The sequence below is a fragment of the Sus scrofa genome, chromosome 18 (assembly GCF_000003025.6).
Source record: "Sus scrofa isolate TJ Tabasco breed Duroc chromosome 18, Sscrofa11.1, whole genome shotgun sequence".
Classification (NCBI taxonomy): Eukaryota; Metazoa; Chordata; class Mammalia; order Artiodactyla; family Suidae; genus Sus; species Sus scrofa.
The window spans coordinates 24,633,118-24,654,027 of NC_010460.4; the positions used below are offsets into that span (position 1 = coordinate 24,633,118).

Below are 20,910 nucleotides of genomic sequence, written 5' to 3' on the forward strand. Positions count from 1 at the left end.
TTTGTAACCCATCACTGGCATTTAGAGAGAAATTGTCAGAAGTTTTAATTTAAATATTCTCTTCCTGTTTAAGATGTTTCAAATTTGGAGCAATACCAATTCTCATATAAACATAGAAGAATTAAAAAGGAATAATGTTTGTAGGCAACTCATGCCAAAAAAAAAATTTTTTTTTTTTTGAGGAAGGGGTAGGGAAAAATAGAAAAAGCTTTCCAGACTTGCTAGGGAAACAACAGCCATAGCTGCAGAGAATGTATAGCCCTGACTTAGTTTTTCTTTTTTGGAGTCACTGGAGTTGAAAATGACATTCCTTTGTCAGTTGGTTTGAGCCAGAAATTATCAACTTATTTTCCTTTACTATTGTTTAAGAAAGAGTCTGTGAAATAGGCCATTGGCTGTCTCAGCAGTCAAAAGAATTCATTCCAGAATCTGATCATAATTGTTGAAAACATCACAAATGCCATTTAATCTGCTCTTGGATGAGCCTTTATGTGCTTACATGTATAAATATGCTAGATTGAATTTAGCTATGGCTTTTAGGGTAGGCTTGAGCAGAGTCTCAAAATAGACATATTTAACAACTTGAAAGTTGAGAATAGTTGGAGAAGCTTTTGTGACTCTGTTGTCTTTCCTAGAGAGAGAAGGAGCCTTGCTTGAAGATTTCTCGGTAACACTTTACATTTATATAAAGAAATGGATATTTTTTTATTTTCAGCAGAACATGCCAAATTCATTTGCCAGGTTGTGCTTTAAAGACATTTTAGCATACCTGCGTATGTTTATAATTCTTCCATTTACTTAGAAACGTTTGGACCGCCTGTGTGGCTCACAACATAAATACTCAGTATTGCTACTTAGAAATTTTTAAGTTTATTTACTTTTCACACTGGTTTAAAATAAGTGGCTTGGAAATTCCTGTTGTGGCACAGTAGAAACAAATCCGACTAGTATCCATGAGGATGCGGGTTCCATCCCTGGCCCTGCTCAGTGGATCGGGGATCTGGCATTGCCATGAGCTGTGGTGCAGGTTGCAAATTCGGCTTGGCTCCCACGTTGCTGTGGCTGAGGTATAGGCTGGCAGCTGTAGCTCACATTCGACCCCTATCCTGGGAACTTCCATATGCTACAGCCCTAAAAAGGAAAAGTAATAGTGAAATAAAACAAGAATTGCCTAAAATAGAATGTATTGCATTTCGTACGTTAACCTCAGAACATAGTTCTCCTATTTTAAAATAGTCATTAAGGCTTAAAAATTATCTGTGTCTAAATAGTGTCAGTACTGACTAAAAGAGAGAAAATACTTTTTTTATACTAAAAATATTTTTTTTACGTACATGGTACTTAACATCCAAAGAGTAAGCTTTGGCCCCTGTGTTGGCTCTGTGGAGCTGTGGTGTTATGTTTTATCAAAAATAATTAACTTTGTTTCAGTCAACATAACACTGTCTTTATAGTTTTAAAAATATTTAGTTAGGAAAAAAGTCCTTCTTTGGTATTGATCCAGAGCAGAAAATGTGCTATGATCCGTCTTTTCCATTTCTAATTGAGTTGATTTCCCTTAATATTGTTTTACACTGAAAATATTAAGACATGAGGTATATTTTTGCTGCTTCAAATAATTGGTTTGGCTTTTTAAGCATGGTATCTATAATTTCAAAGCATATTTCTTTCTGAACTTTTTTGCCCTGAGGAGTTTTAGAGTGGTCTTGAAATTATAGGTGTCTATTAAGTATTTTTCAACTGTCAATTCAGCGGTAGCTGCTGTGCTATTAATTCATTATGAAGTGACACAGGAAGAAAACTCATTATGTGATGATATGGATTTGTCAAAAAATAAATAAATAAACGAATCTGTATTGAAAACCCATCTGCTGTGGTGGGAGTGAAATGGTTTGTTAGGCACGTTTAGGCATGATATCACCTCTTGAAAAGGAAAATATATAGGAAGGATTTCACTTCTTCTCCTTGGACATTCTGTATTATGCACCTGAATGTGTTCTTTTTTTATTTTTTGTCCCTTACAGGTGATATTATACCCAACTTCTAACAGCTCCAAGTCAGCTGAGTTGCACCGAATGATAGTTCCAAAAAATAGCCAGGACTCTGACTTAAAAATCAAATTGGCAGTGCGAATGGATAAACCACCACATATGAAACATAGTGGGTGAGTGGGTCCTTGAAGATGCTTTTCTTCTGAGTTATTGGGTTTCATTTCGTTGTCTCCCTTTTGTCATTTTACTCAGAGCCAGAATATCAGGCATTCACATGGAACTTTTCTCCCCAAAATGACTTTCATAACTTATTTTTTAATCTCTAGACATCTTTATAGCTAAACACATGGGTATCAGTTAACGTAACTGTTCGCATGCTAACGTAATATTGGTGCTTGATTGCATTGGTCTTATATACATCGTTACATTGATAAAGAACCGTGATGTATGGAGATAACTTCCAGGAAATACTGTTTCAAAATACAGTAATAGATGAAACAAGGCTAGGGTTTGGACCCCCAGAAATAGTTAAGCATATACAGTATACGTTAAAGCTAAATGGCGGTGCGGGTAGAACCCAGGAGGCCACACAAGTTTTGACGGGAGGGCCATGAGTATTCACCCAATACGTGAGTGAGAAACGAAGTCAATACCAGAGAAGACGAATGCTGGCAGATAACCAGAAGTGCAGGGACTGTCCCCAGGGGATGTGGGTCAGAGTCAGTTTCCATCTCCAGGGTTCTTTTCTCCTTGTAGCTGATGAGGAAACAGGTCTGAACTCATGAGTATGAGAAAACACGTTTTGAAAAAGCCCAGGTTGGAGTTCCCATCGTGGCGCAGCAGAAACAAATCTGACTAGGCACCATGAGGCTGTAGGTTCAATCTGGCCTCGCTCAGTGGGCTAAGGATCCAGCGTTGCCGTGAGCTGTGGTGTAGGTTGCAGACACAGCTCGGATCCCACGTTGCTTTGGCTGTGGTGTAGGCTGGCAGCTGTAGCTCCAATTAGACCCCTAGCCTGGGAACTTCCATGTGCCGTGGGCACGGCCCTAAAAAGGACAAAAATACATTAAAAAAAAAAAAAAAAAGCCCAGGTCTTTCTCAGATTAACAGTTTAAGTTTACTGTTCACTACAGCTAAATCCCAGCATAGAGGTGTTAGCCTTTAGGAAAGAATGTGACGATTTTTCTTAAATTGAAGAGAAGCAGTAGTTTAAGTGACCCACCCCAAGTTCAGCAGAAGACATGACATTCTACGGGCCTTCCTAACCAGAGAGGCATTTCTGCTGGTGTTGGAGCCAAACCTCTGGCACTGTGGCAGTCAGCTGAGAAGTCAGCAAGATAGGGATTCTTTGGAGGACCGCTAGGGAAAACAAAGCTAGGCTCTGAGCAGAAGGCAGCCTGGATGTATCTCCTGCAGCTGGGATGAGGCTCGAAGGCCACAGAGCTGCTTTGTTTAGGTGGGCAGTAGTGTTAGAACGAGTCTCACTTAGGGGAGGAATACCTCAGGGTGCAGGCTCCTAGAAAGAGAGTCTAATGATGATGCATGAAGCTGATGGAGCTCCTGGGATTTAATATTTAGAGTTGTTTCTTTACCGTCCATCTACCTGCTCACTGTTGATTTATGCAGCAGATGTGTATTGAGCACATCCTCTGTTTGAACTAGTGCAAACCTCAATGAGATACCATCCCAGACCTGAAGGAACCAGCTAGCCAAGGATTCAGGCTTGTGCACAAATAATTATAATACTATGTAATAAGTAATGTAGTGATAAGAATGCAAACTGGTGGAAATAACATCGGATTCTAGCTGGAGTTAGTCAAAGCCTCACAAGACAGCTGACCTTGGAGATGAAGCCGAAGGATGAATTGAGCAGCTGGACAGTGGGGAGGAAGGGTAGTCCAGACACATGACGTAGCAGATACACAGGAGATCTGGAAGAGCTGTTAGCCAACCATGACAATGTTGGTATAGCTGTCAGAGTGCCTTAAGACTAGAGACTTAGAGTACTGCCACTCTAAAATCCTTAGAGACTAGTAGAAACCAGAGGGAGATTAAAAAAAAAAAAAAAAACCAAACATTGTGTTCTGGGCATTGTAGTTACTTCTTAGCTACCATGAACTCAGTCTCTTTGTCTTGATAAATGGCCCAACATGCGGAAACCTATGTACCATAATGCGAAGGGAGCTGCTGGTGTACACGTGGACAGTGCCATGATGAATACCCTAGAGCCTTCAGGTTGTCCCAAGAACCAAGATTGAATATGAAGCTGGGCACCTAGCAAGTTCTGAAGCCTTCAGCTCCTGTGGGAAGAAAGCTCCACTCTAAACCCTGGCATTTTCTTGTTCTAGAAGGCTCTGGGGCAGGTGGTACAATCCAGCTGCCTTCCAGGACTTGATTAGGACCCCCCAGAACAGTTCTGTAGTTGACTTCTCTCCAAAACTATGAGCGAAGGAGACAACTCACGAGAATATATCCTAGTCTCTGAATTTAATCTGGAAAGCTCAAGAACTCTTGTGACCTGCCTTTGCCAAAAGATACTACCAGGTGGCTCCAGACATTCAGGTAACTGCAGTTTATGATATGCAAAAGAAAGAAACTCTAGAATTAAAAATATCTGTGGTGCTATTCTGCTAGCTGGTATGTTATGGAGCATAGTTAAAAATATCATATTTGGAGTTCCCGTCGTGGCGCAGTGGTTAATGAATCCGACTAGGAACCCATGAGGTTGCGGGTTCGATCCCTGGCCTTGCTCAGTGGGTTAAGGATCCGGCATTGCTGTGAGCCATGATGTAGGTTGCAGACACGGCTTGGATCCTGCGTTGCTGTGGCTCTGATGTTGGGCCGGTGGCTACAGCTCCAATTAGACCCCTAGCCTGGGAACTCCATATGCCAAGGAAGAGGCCCTAGGAAAGGCAAAAAAGACAAAAAAAAAAAAAAAAAAAAAGAATATCATATTTCCTAATGGTGATCAAAAAAACCAGTAACAGTATGGAACATAATAAATCAGTACCAGTTTTAGACATAATAATAACCAGAACGTCAGCATTGTTGCAATAGCAATTTATCACCATGGGCAGGGACCACAAGCACCTGTCCAGGTTTCTCAGTGCCTGTGTGGTAACAGGTTTAAATATTTTGGATATCACCCCTGTGTTTTAAATGTACATGGGAAAACCTGAGTTGACCCACATCATAACTATCATGACTATATTCGTCTTTTCTGTGGTGCTTCACAAATGGATTTCACTGGACTTAACTGCATTTAAGAAAAGAAAATCAACCAGCCTTTCTCCTCCGAGTGCTCTGTCATATGCCAAAGCAGTAGTATAATAGGAGTAGTAGATTAATAGTGTTTTGCTCTCAGGCAGGATTATGTTCTGTCGGTAATTCATCCTATAATGAATGATTGACAGATGAATAATGGGTAATTGAAAAAGAGTTTAAAAATTGATCTTTAAAATGTGGGAAACTCTTACAGATTGTGGTGTCAAAGGTGGTTACACAATAAACAGGAGGGTTGTGGATCTTTTGTCCTCAGAGCACTTTCCAGATCTAACTTTGAAATCCTTTGGGACCTGAGTCATAAAAACCTATTCTCTGCTTTAATAATGTGGGCAACACGTTTCTCTCTCTTATGTGACAATTTTAACATGTATTCTCTTTCGTTTATTGTGCGTCTATAGCCCCTAGATCCTCCCTAAGTAAGTACTTTCATTCATGTTCTCTGTATTTGCGTGTTCCCAACAACACTGTAAGTTTCTTAGACCTGTCTGAATCCTTCATGCCTCCACCATGTGTAAACAAGGTATATATTTATATGAATAATGACGAAAATAATAGTGTGCTCCTTAGAGTTTTAGGGACAAAGTAATTCGGTAATGTGCATTCTTAAGCTGAAGAACCTTACAGGTTTAGAAGGTTTAAAATGATTCATAGAGGGTAGAGTATAATTTTGTGGAGAAAAATACCTAAAATAAATGAAATAAATGGTGTTTGAATCTCAATTGTTGCATTTCAAAATGACCTTTGTTCTTGAAGGAGAAAGAAAAATATGTCTGATCCAAAGATCATGTTTCTTGTAACTATATATTATAGTTTCTAAATAGAACAGACTAGATGCAAATGAAAATGGATATTTACATAAGCATAATGATTTCATTCTTCAAAAATGACACCGAACACTACTAAGTGATATCTATTTGGTAAAAATTTGAATTCATTTATTCTTTGAGGTATGTCATATAAACTAATTACGTAAGCCAGCTCTTATATAAATCTGTTAAATGAACTTCCAGCTGGATTTCGAGTGGTTAAATAATTCGTATCCAGTTTTTGAATTTGTCTTCCTGCTTTTTCGGGTAGCTCCAAGGCAGAAGTGTGTTGAAGAAATGGACTATCCTTTAGCATAGCCTAGTGGCTGGGTAGGAGTACTATAACTTAAATCTCAAACTACTGTTCCCCTATCTGTTAAATCATATTTTCTTAATCCAAATGTTATTTTCTCAGCTAAAAGAAAGGCAAAATAAAATGGGACTTATAAAGCAAATGACTAGTATGACAAATCTATAACCTAAAAAGGGGAAAAAAGAAAATTATCACAAATACGTAGAAGCATTATGATCGGGATCTACCAAAAGTCTTGTGTGCGGAGTTCCCGTTGTGGTGCAGTGGTTAATGAATCCGACTAGGAACCATGAGGTTGTGGGTTCAATCCCTGCCCTTGCTCAGTGGGTTAAGGATCCGGTGTTGCCATGAGCTGTGGTGTAGATCACAGACGCAGCTCGGATCCCGCGTTGCTGTGGCTCTGGTGTAGGCCTGCAGCTACAGCTCCGATTAGACCCCTAGCCTGGGAACCTCCATATGCCGCAGGAGCGGCCCAAGAAAGGGCAAAAAAAAAAAAAACGAAAACAAACAAACAAAAAGTCTTGTGTGCAACTTTTGTGATTACTTTTATAGTAAAAATTAAATAAAACTTCATGAGTATATAACTATAGAAGAATTTTGTCACTGTTAAAATCAGTAAGATAAAATTTTAACCAAATCACTGCCATATAAATCTCATAAATCTGTAGAGTCATGTTTGGCAGTTTGAACATTTATTGAATGAATAGAAGTATTGAAATACTTTGAAGTTATCCTATATAAAACTCCATTTAATTTCCATCATAAAGATATAAAACTCACTGAGCCCATCTCCTGCTGCAAGAGTGAGACAATAGTTGAGCTTCCAGCAGAAAGAACAGGATAAACACCAAACTGGCTGCATTCTTGTTTTCCCTGCTTTCCAGTGAAGTCTGGCATTGAGGGACTGCAGTGTAACAACCTGTAGAACCATTCAGTCTTATTGCTAATACTCAAGTGTGGCCTTTGCTCCTAAAGGGAAATAACTTCAATAATGCAAAATAAGTTGCATGATTTTGTTTATGATTTAAGGTTTATGATCTTTAGAGCTCCTGCTGTGGAGCAACAGAATTGGCAGCATCTTGGGAGCCCTGGGACTCGGGTTCAATCTCTAGCCTGGCACAGTGGGTTAGGGACCCGGTGTTGCCACAGCTGTGGCTCAGATCTGACCCCTGGCCTGGGAGCTCCATATGCCACGGGGGCAGCCAAAAAAAAAAAAAAAAAAAAAAAAAGGTATATCATCTTCAAGTAGTTTAGGGGACAGTCTGAAGGCCAAAGGGAACAAAATCTTATTTTGTCAAAGTGGCATTAGCTTGTCTCCCAGTCTAGGCTCCCTACCGCCCAGCTGGCTAGTACATGGTCATACTTAATATGTTTATCTATTAATAAAACCCTAAGGCAGGTATATCTTTGAGTTCAGCTATTAATAAAAGAAGGACAAATAAACATACAATACTTAAAATATGAAACAGACCAAAACACTTTAAGAAATAAGGCATGATTTCCATTTCACCCTCCACTTTTGACCCCTGGCTCTGCTCTTTGTCAGCGCTCAGGAGGGCTGCAGCCAGGCATAGGGGGCCTGGACTGGGAGACCCAGGGTCCCCCTAGCTCTGCCTTCTGGCCGTTCTGGGTCCACAGTCAGTACCTCCTTGGTTTCTTCATCTTTATCTTTAAACAAGATACTGAACTCACTAAATGATCTTTAGGTTTCTTCCAGCTCCGGAATCTTTTTCTTAATTCTTTAGTCTTAAAGTTGGGTCTCTCAAGGAAAGTAAGATTGGAATTGTTCAAATTCCTGGGCAGGATGGAAAGGGTCAAATGATTTTTAAAACACATTATTCTCTTTGAGGACATTTCCATCTACAAGGAAGCTGGGTAGAGAGTGATAAAGAACACAGGTTGTGAAGTTAGACCTGGGTTTGAATGCTAGCCCTGTCATATTTTTTAAGCAAGCTTGGTCAAATCTTCTCATAGCCTCACTTTTCTCAGCCATAAAGTTGGATTGTCTTGAGCATGAAATGAGATATACTCATAAGGCTTGCAGCACAGTGCCTGTTACATAGTAAGTGCTCAATTAGCTAGTGGCAGTCATTGAAATAAACATTTTTAAAAAATTGCTTCTTGAAATATGATTAGACCTTCTAGTTTTAACTACATCATTTGACTTTATTTGGAAGAAGATGATCAAAGACAGTTGGGAAAATAACAATGCACAAAATCCTCACTAATTTCTCGAGAGTATAAAAGTTCTCTCTCTCATGAGGGCTTTCTTGTTAGGCTTTAATTTATATCTTTATTTAATAGCTGTATGGATGTAGGTGGCAGTGGTGGTTTATTTCTCTTTGTGTGTTTTGCTGCTCATTTTGTCTTTTCTCTGTACAAAGGAAGAAAAATAAAAACACAGTTGGTTCTTGAACAACGTAGATTGGAACAGTGCATGGCCACTTATACTTGGTTTTGCTTTTGTTTGTTGAGTAGTAAATATGCACTATCCTGTGTTGGTAGAATCTGAGGATGCAGAGGTGCTGCCTATACAGAGAGCTAAAGTCACAGAGGATCTTTCTGCAGAGTGGAGGTTCAGCATCCCTAACCTCGGCGTCGTTCAAAGGTCAACTGTACTGTGTAAGAGCTTTCAACCACGTCTGAGCAACTAAACTGAATGATTTATCTAAGAAATAAGCTCAAGTTCTAAGAAAGTACGCTTGGAGATTATTTCATAGCAAGGGAGAAGAATCTGATAGAGCTTCTGTTTTCTCCAGTGCAGTTTTATTTTAAAAATGGCAAATACTTTCAAAGCATTGGATTTTAAATAACTGGTGTGGTGCCTTTTGCATGTTAGTGCAATTGCTAGTTTTAATTTTCTTAAATCATTAGAGAAGTAGGACTTACATGCCATAGCTCTAAGCAGTCTTATCACATCTTGCTTTGTGGTATTAAAATTTACTCGCCTATCAATGAGTTGTTGGTCTCAGTTTGTACATACCAAATAAGTTAACCTTAATTTCACCTCAGGTATTTTGCAGTTTTTTTTTAATTATAGTTTTATTTGTGTTTCATTTAAGGAGGGATTGATAAGCCTGAATAGCTTACTCAGTTCTTACTAAAAGACTATTTTGTAGTTACCCTAGCACGAAAGACATTCATTTAATTGAATAGATTACCATATATGCTAAAGTTTAATAAAAATAATCACTGAGAGTGTTTGGTATCTTTGAGATTCGAGTTCTAAAGCTGCTGCTTGAACACTCTCGGCTGATTGCTGACGTAGAACCATAGCAGTTGCTGACGCTGTTACAGAATTCTCTGGCCCCACATCTACCCTACCCCGCTTGTGCCAGTTTTCTGATCAGATATCGTCTCCTTGGTGAGGCTCATTGTAATCACCCTACATTGAATAGTGCTCTTCTTTCCTCACTGCCAACTCTCATTTGACCTGCTTCATTCTTTAAGCTCCTATTACTCAACATTATACTTATCGACGCTTGTTTATTAACTGTCTCACCAACTAGAATGTTATCTCCATTTGAGTGATTTGCTGTTGACTAATCCCCAGCCAAATCTAATGTCTATAAGCACCTTGCCTTATTCCTTGCTATTTTTAAACCCAGCTTTCAGAAAATTTCCTACTGTTTAGCAGGAGCTAATTAAATATTTGTTGCATGAATGAATGAATGTTTTTTTCCCAAAGAGAAAATAATGCAGAACTTATGTTCACAGTTCTTTTATATTCAAAGTAAGTTTTGGATTGGTTGTTCAGCTATATTAGACATAAACTTCAAATTATAATACTGTCTAATTGGTGCTACTATAATTTAAATTTATTTTGAAGGGTGCTTCAAAATATTATTGCCCCAGAATAATTACAGGAAGTTTCATTAGTCCGCAGATTTCCATATGACTGGAAATCTAACAGCTGTAGTATGGGGGAAAAAAAGTGTATTCTTATCCAAAAACTTTTTTAAGTTGTTGTTCTCTGTAGTGAGGCTTGTTTTTTAAATGACTTTTTGCTTAAACACAATAAAGTAAATTTCTGGTATCTATTATCTGTCAACATTTATATTTAGACCCTTCCTGTGATATGTGGTTAGAACTGTAGGAGGAAGTTTTAGCAACATTTTCTCTGGGTAGGATTGTACCTCAGGGTTCATATATAAGAATGATGTGTTACATAACCAGTATTCATTAGGGCAAAAAAAAAAAACTAGGTTTTTGTTCATACTCCTCGTGGAATCAATAAGTCATTCGATTTCTTTCCCCTACAGTGGCTCCTGATTTGAAGTAGTCATTTTTATTTCAAAAATTGTTCCAGCAGTTCTATTTAGTGAACACTTTTACTCCATTTAGATAAGCTCAAAAATACTTCTGAAAATGTTCTTCCCAACAACTGCCAAAGAAGAATGAAGAGAAACTAAAAAGGAACCAGCACTTTGATGATCAGCCAGAGAGACAGGAAGGGTTTTCTACCTGTTGCATGGGTGCCGAGTTGAGGGTATAGGCAAGAGAAAGGGCTGACTGCTACCAAGACTTGAAAGGATTTCGGAAACGAATCTGACTAGCATCCATGAGGATTCATGTCCAATCCCTGGCCTTGCTCAGTGGGTTAAGGATCCAGCGTTGCTGTGAGCTGTGTGGTATAGGTTGCAGACGCAGCTCGGATCCGGTGTTACTGTGGCTGTGGTATAGGCCTGCACCTACAGCTCTGATGCGACCCCTAGCCTGGGAACCTCCCTATGCCCCGTGTGAGGCCCTAAAAAGCAAAAAACAAAAACCACTTGTAAAGATTTCGAACAGTCATAGTATGGCTGTGGGTGAAAATGAGCACGAAAAATAGGCATAAATTAGCGGGATGAAGTATGGCATCAGTGAAGGGCAACAACACTAAAAGAACTTGATCGGGCGTTCCCATCGTGGCGCAGTGGTTAACAAATCTGACTAGAAACCATGAGGTTGCAGGTTCGATCCCTGGCCTTGCTCAGTGGGTTAAGGATCCGGCATTGCTGTGAGCCGTGGTGTAGGTCGCAGACGCGGCTCGGATCCTGCGTTGCTATGGCTGTGGTGTAGGCCAGCAGCTACAGCTCCGATTCAACCCCTAGCCTGGGAACCTCCATATGCTGTGGGAGTGGCCCTAGAAAAGGCAAAAAGACAAAAAAAAGCTCGATCAACAGATGGTACAGCAAAGCTGGCCTCTTTTGGAAGCCCCAGGTAAAAGGAGGAGTAAAATAACTGAGGGACATAAGAGAGAGGTCCAAAAGGGAGAAAATGAGTGTTAGTAGGAAGTAGGGACAGAGGAGGGTAGTGTCTGAAAATACAGAAATGGTTAGAAAGAATCTCTTTAGTAGTAGTTCCAACTTGACGACTAGTGCATTTAATTCTGTAAGTCTTTGCATAAATAGCATATGGTCATAAGGAGTATTTCCTCATCTCTCTCTGATCAGAGCTGGAGTTTAGCAGGATTAGACATCGATGACAGGAAGTAACATCACAGCCACAGTTCCCCATCTCACCTGTGTTTGAAATGCCTGAAAATCATTCTAAATTCATGATAATAGGGGAGATAGCAAATGAATTTGTTTTAGCCAGATGGAAGCATGTTCTGATTATAACAAGTATCACCACCACAGTTTAAATGTTAATTAATAGTGGTGGTGATGATATGAATGAAGAGCAAAGGGTCTGCAAGTATTAAAATTTCTAATCATCCTGAAGTCATTTATATTCTTAAGGATGGTACATTAATATTCAAATACAGGAAAAAGCACATCCACCTTATTTTCATGATTTTAAAAAAGAAATGTTTATTGTCTTAATAAAAATATGAATATTTTAGTACCTTTATTTCATATGTCAGTACTTCTGGAAAAAAAAAAATTCTTTAACAGTAGATGAGAAAGGCATGGCAGTAGACCAAAAGTCAGAGAAAATTTGAATGTCGTCTATATTCAGTTTTGTGAAATTGGCAGCCTTATCCCTTCTGCCCATTAGGTTGATCTTTATATTCGCCTTTAACCCCTTCCTCTTCACCTCTTGTAGTTAATCCCTCCCTCTGTCTTGTTTCCCACAGATGAATCCCTTGCTATTCCTTCTGCCAACCCCAAGTCTCAGTCTCTTGTAACAGCAGTAGCAACAAAGAAATAAAGTTCAGTGACTTTTGTACTAATTTTCTTGTTTAACCTGATTTGTAAGCCATTCAAGAATTTAGGAATACTATTATCTCTACTAAAGAACTTCTAGTGCTTCCCCATTGCTGTGGGTTTAGATTCACATTTTTAGCCTAGTATTCAAGTTCCTCTAAAACCTATCCCATCTAGTCTTTGCAACTTTTTGCCCTTTCGATACCCAAGCAAACCCCCAAGTTCAACCACATCAGTTGATAAACCCTGAACATGCTTTTACTAACCCAAGCCTATTTTTTCTACTTTTTTGCCTAACCAAACCATACCAGTCTGATACTGGGTTACACGTTTTCTGTCACTAATACAGAAGTGCACAGAAAGGAAAGTAATTTTTTTAAGGTCTTCTAATGATCTTTATTTTTTCCATTATAGTTGGTTACAGTGTTCCATCAATTTCTATTATACTGCATTGTGACCCAGTCACACATATGTATACATTCTTTTTCTCACGTTATCCTCCATCATAAGTGACTAGGTATCGTTCCCCGTGCTATACAGCAGGATCTCATTGCTTATCCACTCCAAATACAATAGTTTGTATCTATTAACCCCAGACTCCTAGTCCATCCCTCTCCCTCTCCCCAACCCTTGGCAAACGAAAATCTTTCTCCAAGTCCATGAGTTTCTTTTCTGTGGAAAGGTTCGTTTGTGCCGTATATTAGATTCCAGATATAAGTGATATGGTGCTTGTCTTTCACTTTGACTGCACTTAGTATGAGAGTCTATAGTTCCATCCATGTTGCTGCAAGTGGCATTATTTTGGTCCGGAAAGGAATAGACTGCCTCTTGAGCAGAAACTCGGCTAACCCACATCACTTCATCTCCACGCCCCTGATTTTGAGGGAACCATTGAATGCTTTTTACCCTAAAGCGGCTCCGGCGCTCTCCGCTTCATCAGGATCACTCTTGCTGGCTTCTGCCACAGCGTCCAGGACAGAATCTGAAGTGAGACTTGGGGCAGAAACCCTTCCACGCTAGCGTTTTCCTCAAGTCTGTGGTGCGCCTCCCACAACCTGCCTGCCTTCTTTCTGTCTTTCTTTTCACCCCAGGCCCCAGAAGGGCAAGCCTCCTTCCTCTGCCTAGGACTGTCCTTACATAAAATCAAGTCAGCTAGGCCTGAGCTTTGCTATGTTGGTGGAAGAGAGAAGGTTGTGTAGAAAATTCATTCTTTGTGTATGCAGTGGGTTGACTGCATAAATGGACCCAACAGATGAACTCCCTAAATTCACACCTCTTGCCCTGTATTTAGGTTGGCCCCTCCAACTTTGGGCTTGGCCATGTGACTTGCTTTGGCCTTTGAGACAATAGAAAACTTGGTATAAGCAGAGGCTTAAAAAGGCATTTGTGCATTTTTACTTTGTTTCTTGCTCCCTGACTTTGCCAAAAGGACATGTGTGGGCTAAACCAGTAGAGGAATGGAGTTGAATCAACCCAGTTGTCCTGACCAAGATGTCAGGCATGTAATTGAGTCCAGATAAAATGAACAAGGCCAGCTAACCAACCTGCAGTTGACTACACACCCATGTTTGTGTCAGGCTGAGCTCAGATCAGATCAGTAGAACTGTTCAGGAAACTGTAAGAAATAATGGCTGTGTTTTAGGTGTTCCCGTCATGGCACAATGGTTAACGAATCCGACTAGGAACTGTGAGGTTGCAGGTTCGATCCCTGGCCTCGCTCAGTGGGTTAAAGATCCAGCGTTGCTGTAAGCTGTGGTGTAAGTCACAGATGTGGCTCGGATCTGTCATTGCTGTGGTGCTGGGCACAGGCTGGCAGCAACAGCTCTGCTTAGACCCCTAGCCTGGGAACCTCCATATGCCGCGGGTACAGCCCTAGAAAAAGGCAAAAAAAAAAAATGTTTTTTTTAAAGAAATAACTGTGTTCTTAAGAAATAATTGATTGTCTTAAGTTAAGAAGTTGCACAGAAAAGGCTAACATACTGTGCACTATTGTCTTGCTATGAAATCCTGTTGACTTTTTTCCCTCTTGGATTATACATTAGATACTCAGTGTTAGATTAGTCATAATCCTTGGCCCATGCTGTATGCTACATTGATCTATATATTTAATTATATGTGTGACCTTCTGTATGATCTGCCTTTCTATAAATATAATTTATCCATTTTATCAAAAGGGAGATTTGACTGATTTCCAGATTTGTGCTATTTCAGACAGTTCCTTGTGTGTCACCTGGGGCATGTATGTGGTTTCTCTTGAGTGTGTACCTAAGAGTGAAATTGCTGAATTAATGAGAATGTACAAGATAATACTTCAAATTGTATTATTAATTGTACTGGTATACATTTTCTCTAGCTATATGTGAGATCCTTTTTTTTTTTTTTTTTTTTTTTTTGGCTTTTACCACTTATTCCCTTATTTTGATACTTATATTCGTATATGTTTAAGTCTGTCACTGTATTTTTGTCTCCTGAGGCAGGGATCCCGACTCTTCATTACTTTGCTCGTAGGATTCATAATATAGTGTGATATACATGAAATGCTGATAATTGGTTGATTTTTTTATGTACTTTCAGACAAAGACACAATATGAAAGTTCCTGGATACTCCTCCTCTCTTCAATTCAGGCTCCTAAGTCTGTGCTCCCAGAGACACTGAACATGCACTGTTACAGAATTAAAATTGTCCACCTTCTGGTTTGTCCATCCAGCTAAGGTTAATTCCTTGTAGAAAGAAGCTTATTATTTACCATTGTTTGACCCGGCACTGAATACATGCATGGTTTCATTGAATCAGTCATTCAACACAGATTTTTTTAATTACTACGGGCCAAACTCTGAATGAAAGAGTGAATGGAAAGGCTAAATATGCTAAAAATAGTAATGCTTAAAAAAAGACATTAATCAACACAAAAGATGCATTAGATACAGTGGAAGTAATTGCTGTTACTTTCCCCACTGAAATAGAACAGCTTTTAACCTATAGCATAGGCTAGGAATAAAACTGTAAATTGAAAAACTAAGCTGGCGAAATACAGTTATATATACAGAATGTGATGGGCTATCAGATATCAATTGCTTCTTCCATGCCTTAACATCCTAGCTGAAAACGTATCATAAATAATTAGTTTACAGGACCTATTTTAACTAATGGTTTGAAACTATTTGCAAACACCCCTTATAATTCAAAAACAATTTTAAAAATAGCTTTTTTAAAAATTTTTCTTTGAAGATGTTGCCCAAACTGAGTGAGTATAGTTTTCTTTGGTCACTCCAGTGAAAGAACGAGCATATGATGATTATTTGAGAACAGTGTGTTAACTGAACAATATTGTCTGCATAGGTAGTGATTGTTAGAACTGTGTGTTTATGAGTATTTATTAAACTAAAGGAACATGGTACATACTTAAGGAGGAGAGGGCTCAACTCTTCTAAAGAAATGTGAAAATCCTTAGGAGGAAAGTTGATCAAACTGAGTGATCAGCTAGATTTCTAGATTGATGTAGACCGTGATGATCAAGGCAGAAGAAATCACTGAATGAAATGAGTAAGAGTCAGATCTGAAATGAGTAAAACTGAGTAAGATGGCTACCAAAAAAAAAGGAAAAAAAAAGGTAAGTCATGTTACAATCGCAAATACTACTGCTGAGTTCCTGGCTGAGGTTATCATGCCCTGCACTGCCTCTTTTTGCATTGGACACAAACATTCCTTTTTTTACTCAAAGCAAGTTATGATTGCCTATGTTTACTCTTTTGCCTTGACATTAAGCAAGACACAGTTATGGACATGCGCCAAGATCTGCTTACACCTGCCAAAACTTGTACTTAGAGACAACTATGTGTTATTCGCTCCAGTGGTTCAACCATTGGATTTATGAAGTATATCTGAGAGGGTGACAATGTTACATTTATTTATAGTGGAAGATATGAATTACTGATGAACTGTTGGAACGACACAAGGAAAACTGCTAAAGGACCAACGTATAGCAGAGCTGTATAGCTTCGTCAGAGTGACTGGATTAGCCGGCAGCCCATGTGCCTGGTTGTAGCCCCATCACTGGGTACTCCTGACTAAATTTCTTAACTTTCCTGTGCCTTCACTATTCTGTTGTTAAGTAGAATGATGATAATCAATTTTCACACTGTCCCTGTACAGAAATAGGTAAGATCACTAAGGTGCCTGGCACATAATTAACATTCGATACATTTTAGTTGTTATTAATAAATAAGTTGAATCAAATTATGATTTACAAATAAATGAGATTCTTAAATTCTATAGTGCTTTACAATTTTCAGCAGTCTCATACCTATGTGAATGCCATGTTTTACTTTTATGATATACCATTATGTAGTATAAAAATTCATGTAACTTTATTTTCCTATTCCAGTAATAATATATATTTAATATAAGAAACTAGAATTATAAGAGAATCAAAAAGAACATAAAAGACACCTCATAATACCACTTAAAAAAAAAAACCTTAGGTATTTAAAATTTAAAAATTATTTCTCCTTATTCTCTGACCTTACCAGTGGTTATCTACAATTTTGTGCTTGTGCCTTTGTTATATCAATATATTCAATAGACAGTAATTTTAGGTGTCATATTCCAGCACTGATATTTTCTGCCAGCATCAGCCACTCTATGGTACTTCATGTTCTGACAAAGTTATGTCATGAATACATGGGTTAAAAATTATTAATTAAAATTATCCTTACAACGTGCATGCCTACAAAATCAATTGGTTGTAATAAATTGTGTAAAATGAAAAATTGAACTTTGAGATAGAGCACAAATTGGACTAATGATTGATGGGTAATGAGTGAAATGAAAAACTACTAGGCAAGGTGGAGAAAGTGTTTATCCTGTTACTGAATATTCAGTGAATGGATTATAGCTGTGATCTTGCCTTTAATATTTCTCACGGTAATTGTCAGGAAGAGGTATGAGAAATTGTGGGACCTTAATAATATGCCTTGCCATTTTAATTGCTTAGAAAAGCAAGAGAATCTTAATTGCCAGGAGATGCATTACTAATTAAAGTGTCATTCTACATTCATTCTGAAATAATTAGTTAGAATATTTGTAAGAGCTGAGATATATATTTAGTTCCAAATTCAAGAGCATACCTACAACAGACTTTGTTAAAGTGATATATGGTTAGGAAAGTTTAACAACCATAAAATCTTAGATGTTTCTTTAATTTAGTACAACTTAATTTTTATTGGATTTATTATTGAACTTGAACAAATGGAGTTTATATTTTAAATCTTCATTTGTTTTTTTAAATTGTTGTAGTGCTAAGTTGAGTTCCTAAATTGCTTTCAGATTTCTTGAATATTAATGTGTTTTCATTTTTTTAGTTTGAGCATTCATCACCATCTGGGAAAAAAATCTTTAATAAATAATGATGTCAGTATTGTATGAATTACACATTCTGGTAACACTGCATAGCAACTTATACATCTCATATTCAATGGACTTTAAAAATTATAGATAATACCTTAAAATTTTCAGGTTAAAATAAATACACCTAAAAGGACATGTACTTGAAGAATTAAAGCAGTTACTTGTCCCTTTAGAATTTGAGGCACTGAAATTCAAATGCTCATATTCCTCATTTCATGGCACACCATCACCAGCCCCCCCTTTGTTTTACATTTTGGCTCTTTGATTCCCGATCCCATCTCTTATTCTGCTCCTACCTGCATAGGTATCCATTCTGTAGTGGGCAGTGTATCTTTGAATGTTAGGTAACCTTATAATATATGTAATGTTTTGTGTGCATATGTGTTTTAGATTTATATATTTTGTGCTCAAGATATTTGACTTATGTTTTTATGAATCATTACTTTAAGACCTACATATGTAACTGTACATACATTCTTTTAGGTCATTGCTTCTTGATGTTCTGTACATTCCATAGTCTCTACCCCACTTGACCTATGGAGTCCTCTTATGGTGAACACCCACATTGTCTCTGTCCTTCGGTATACACAGTTCCCCCTTGATTGTCTGTATGCATCCTAGTAAGCCTATGTAAGAATTTCTCCACCATATGTAAATAAGAATCAGATACACACATACTTCATTTCAGTAAATGTCCCAAGAATTGCTTTCTAGATTGTCATTATTTACAGTCTTACTACCCTATATGCTTACCTAGAATTAGTAAATTAGGTAATTTCAAAATTTTGTTTTTTTCTGATTAATGGGAAGCAGTGTTTCATGGGGTTAAAAAGTTTGGCTTACTTGGAGTTCCCATTGTGGAAACAAATCTGACTAGCATCCATGAGCATGAGGACACACGTTCAGTCCCTGTCCTATCTCTGTGGGTTAAGGATCTGGTATTGCCAGGAGCTGTGGTGTAGGCCACAGACGCAGCTCAGATCCCACATTACTGTGGCTGCGGTGTTGGCCAGTGGCTACAGCTCCAATTCGACCCCTAGCCTGGGAACCTCCATGTGCTGCTGGTGAGGCCCTGAAAAGACCAAAAAAAAAAAAAAAAAAAAAAGTTTGAATATTTTTCTTTCCCATACATTTTTTCTAGGCTGCTGCTTTTGTGATTTGTAGGTTCATTTCCTTTTCCAGTTTGAATTCCTAGGTTGCTTTCAGGTTGCTGGAGTATTGATGGTTTTCCTTTATTTTGCTTCAGTATTATCATGATATGGGGACCACATATGACTTTTGAGCATTTGAAAAATGTGGCTTGTGGGACTGAAGAGCCAACTTTTTATTCTTTGCAATTTCTATCAATTTAAATAGCCACATTTAGCTACTATTGTTGGACAGAGAAGCCATAGATAATTATCTTTTGTTGGTTTTAGTTATGACATATATCCTCCCAATCTGTTATCTGCTGGATAATCAAAAACATTCATTTTCTTTCTGTGTATTTATGCCTTTGGAATCATTTTAAAAGTATCATTTACCCATAAGTCACAGAAATAATCTTCATTTTTCCCTTTTAGGTTTTTTATACTTATTCTTTTAGGTGTTTAACCCACATAGAGCTCCCTTTTGGATAAGGTGTAATAAGGAAGCACTCGAACTTTTCTTTTTCAAAAAGTCAGTTTTCCCACACTATTGTGTGGAAGGCAATCCATCCATCCATCTTTGCTTTTTTGGTATAGAAGCATAGTATTGATAGTAGAAAGCTAACTTGAGCAGTTTCCTCACTCTAACAGTTTGTCATATTTTTTTCTGTAGGTGATTGTCATCTGCAAATAATGGCAGTTTTTTCCTCTTAATTTGCCGTCTTTATCTCATTCTTTTTCTTGTCATATACAGTGGGCCTAGGCTTTGAATGCTATGTTATTTAGAAATGACAGCAGGCAAATCTGTCTTTTCTCAGTTTTAAAAGAACTAAATTTTAGGTGTCTCTCCACAGAAACACCTAAAATAATCTTTGACCAAATATCTAGGGACCCATGGCCCAATCAAATTGACGTGTAAATTAACCATCATAATATCTAAAATTTCTTTTGTTGAGCATAGTTGCTTTATACCCCTGATATACAGCTTTACTAAATTGTTTGTTAAAGCATCAATTTCTGAACTTCATCAGATGCTTTTTGTGTATCTGTTAAGGTAGTAATATTATTTTTCTCCATTAAGTCATCAACATAGTGATTTACATTGGTGGTTTTACTGATATTAAACCATCTCTACATTCATGGAACATATGAATAGTTGAAATAGTTTTATTAAAACTATTTAAAATTATCAAAACTATTTAAAATTAAACGACAAATATTCTCTTCAATTTATCTGACTGCTGATGAGTTAGAGTAAATTTTCATTTGGTTTTTGAACTAGTCGAGCTGCTTTTCTGTAATTCAGATATTCATCTTCACTGCCAAATTTCTCAGCTCTGTTAATAGATGAAATTGGCCTACAATTTTTTTTCTTGTAATGTTTTCATTTCAGTTTTAATTTGGAGAATCAGTTATATTACTCTCATTAAACCGCTTGTGGAGTTTTTTCCTCTCCCCCCCTTTTCCTTTTTATTAAAATAATTTAAGAGAGATTTTCTGTCACTGGAATTGTGTTTTAAAAAAAAAAAAAGCAACCAACAACCTACCTATCTTGCAACGTACCAATTAGAATGGCAAAATTGTGGAACACTGCCAATACCAAATGGAGAAAGTGTGTGGAATAGCAGAAACTGTCATTAATTGGGCTTGCAGAATGGTACAGTTACACTGGAAGGCAGTTTGGCAGTTTCTTACAAAACTAAACATAATCTGAATGTATGATCCAGCAGTCATGTTCCTTGGTATCACCCAAAGAAGTTGAAAGCTTTGTCCACACTAAACCTGAACATGGATGTAGCAGCTTTGCTCAGAATGGCCAAAACTTGGAAACAACCAATATGTCCTTCATT

At 37.9% G+C, this 20,910-nt stretch overlaps 1 protein-coding gene across 30 annotated transcripts in view; it reads left to right on the top strand.

The window, feature by feature from the left end:
• Positions 1-20,910, top strand: part of CADPS2 (calcium dependent secretion activator 2) — a 494,741-nt gene that overhangs the window by 260,571 nt on the left and 213,260 nt on the right. For all 30 annotated transcript variants that reach the window (XM_021078970.1, XM_013985671.2, XM_013985668.2 and 27 more), the window contains exon 8: positions 2,025-2,164. In XM_021078970.1, coding sequence (XP_020934629.1) covers positions 2,025-2,164 — 140 coding nt within the window. The remainder of the gene's footprint in view (positions 1-2,024; positions 2,165-20,910) is intronic.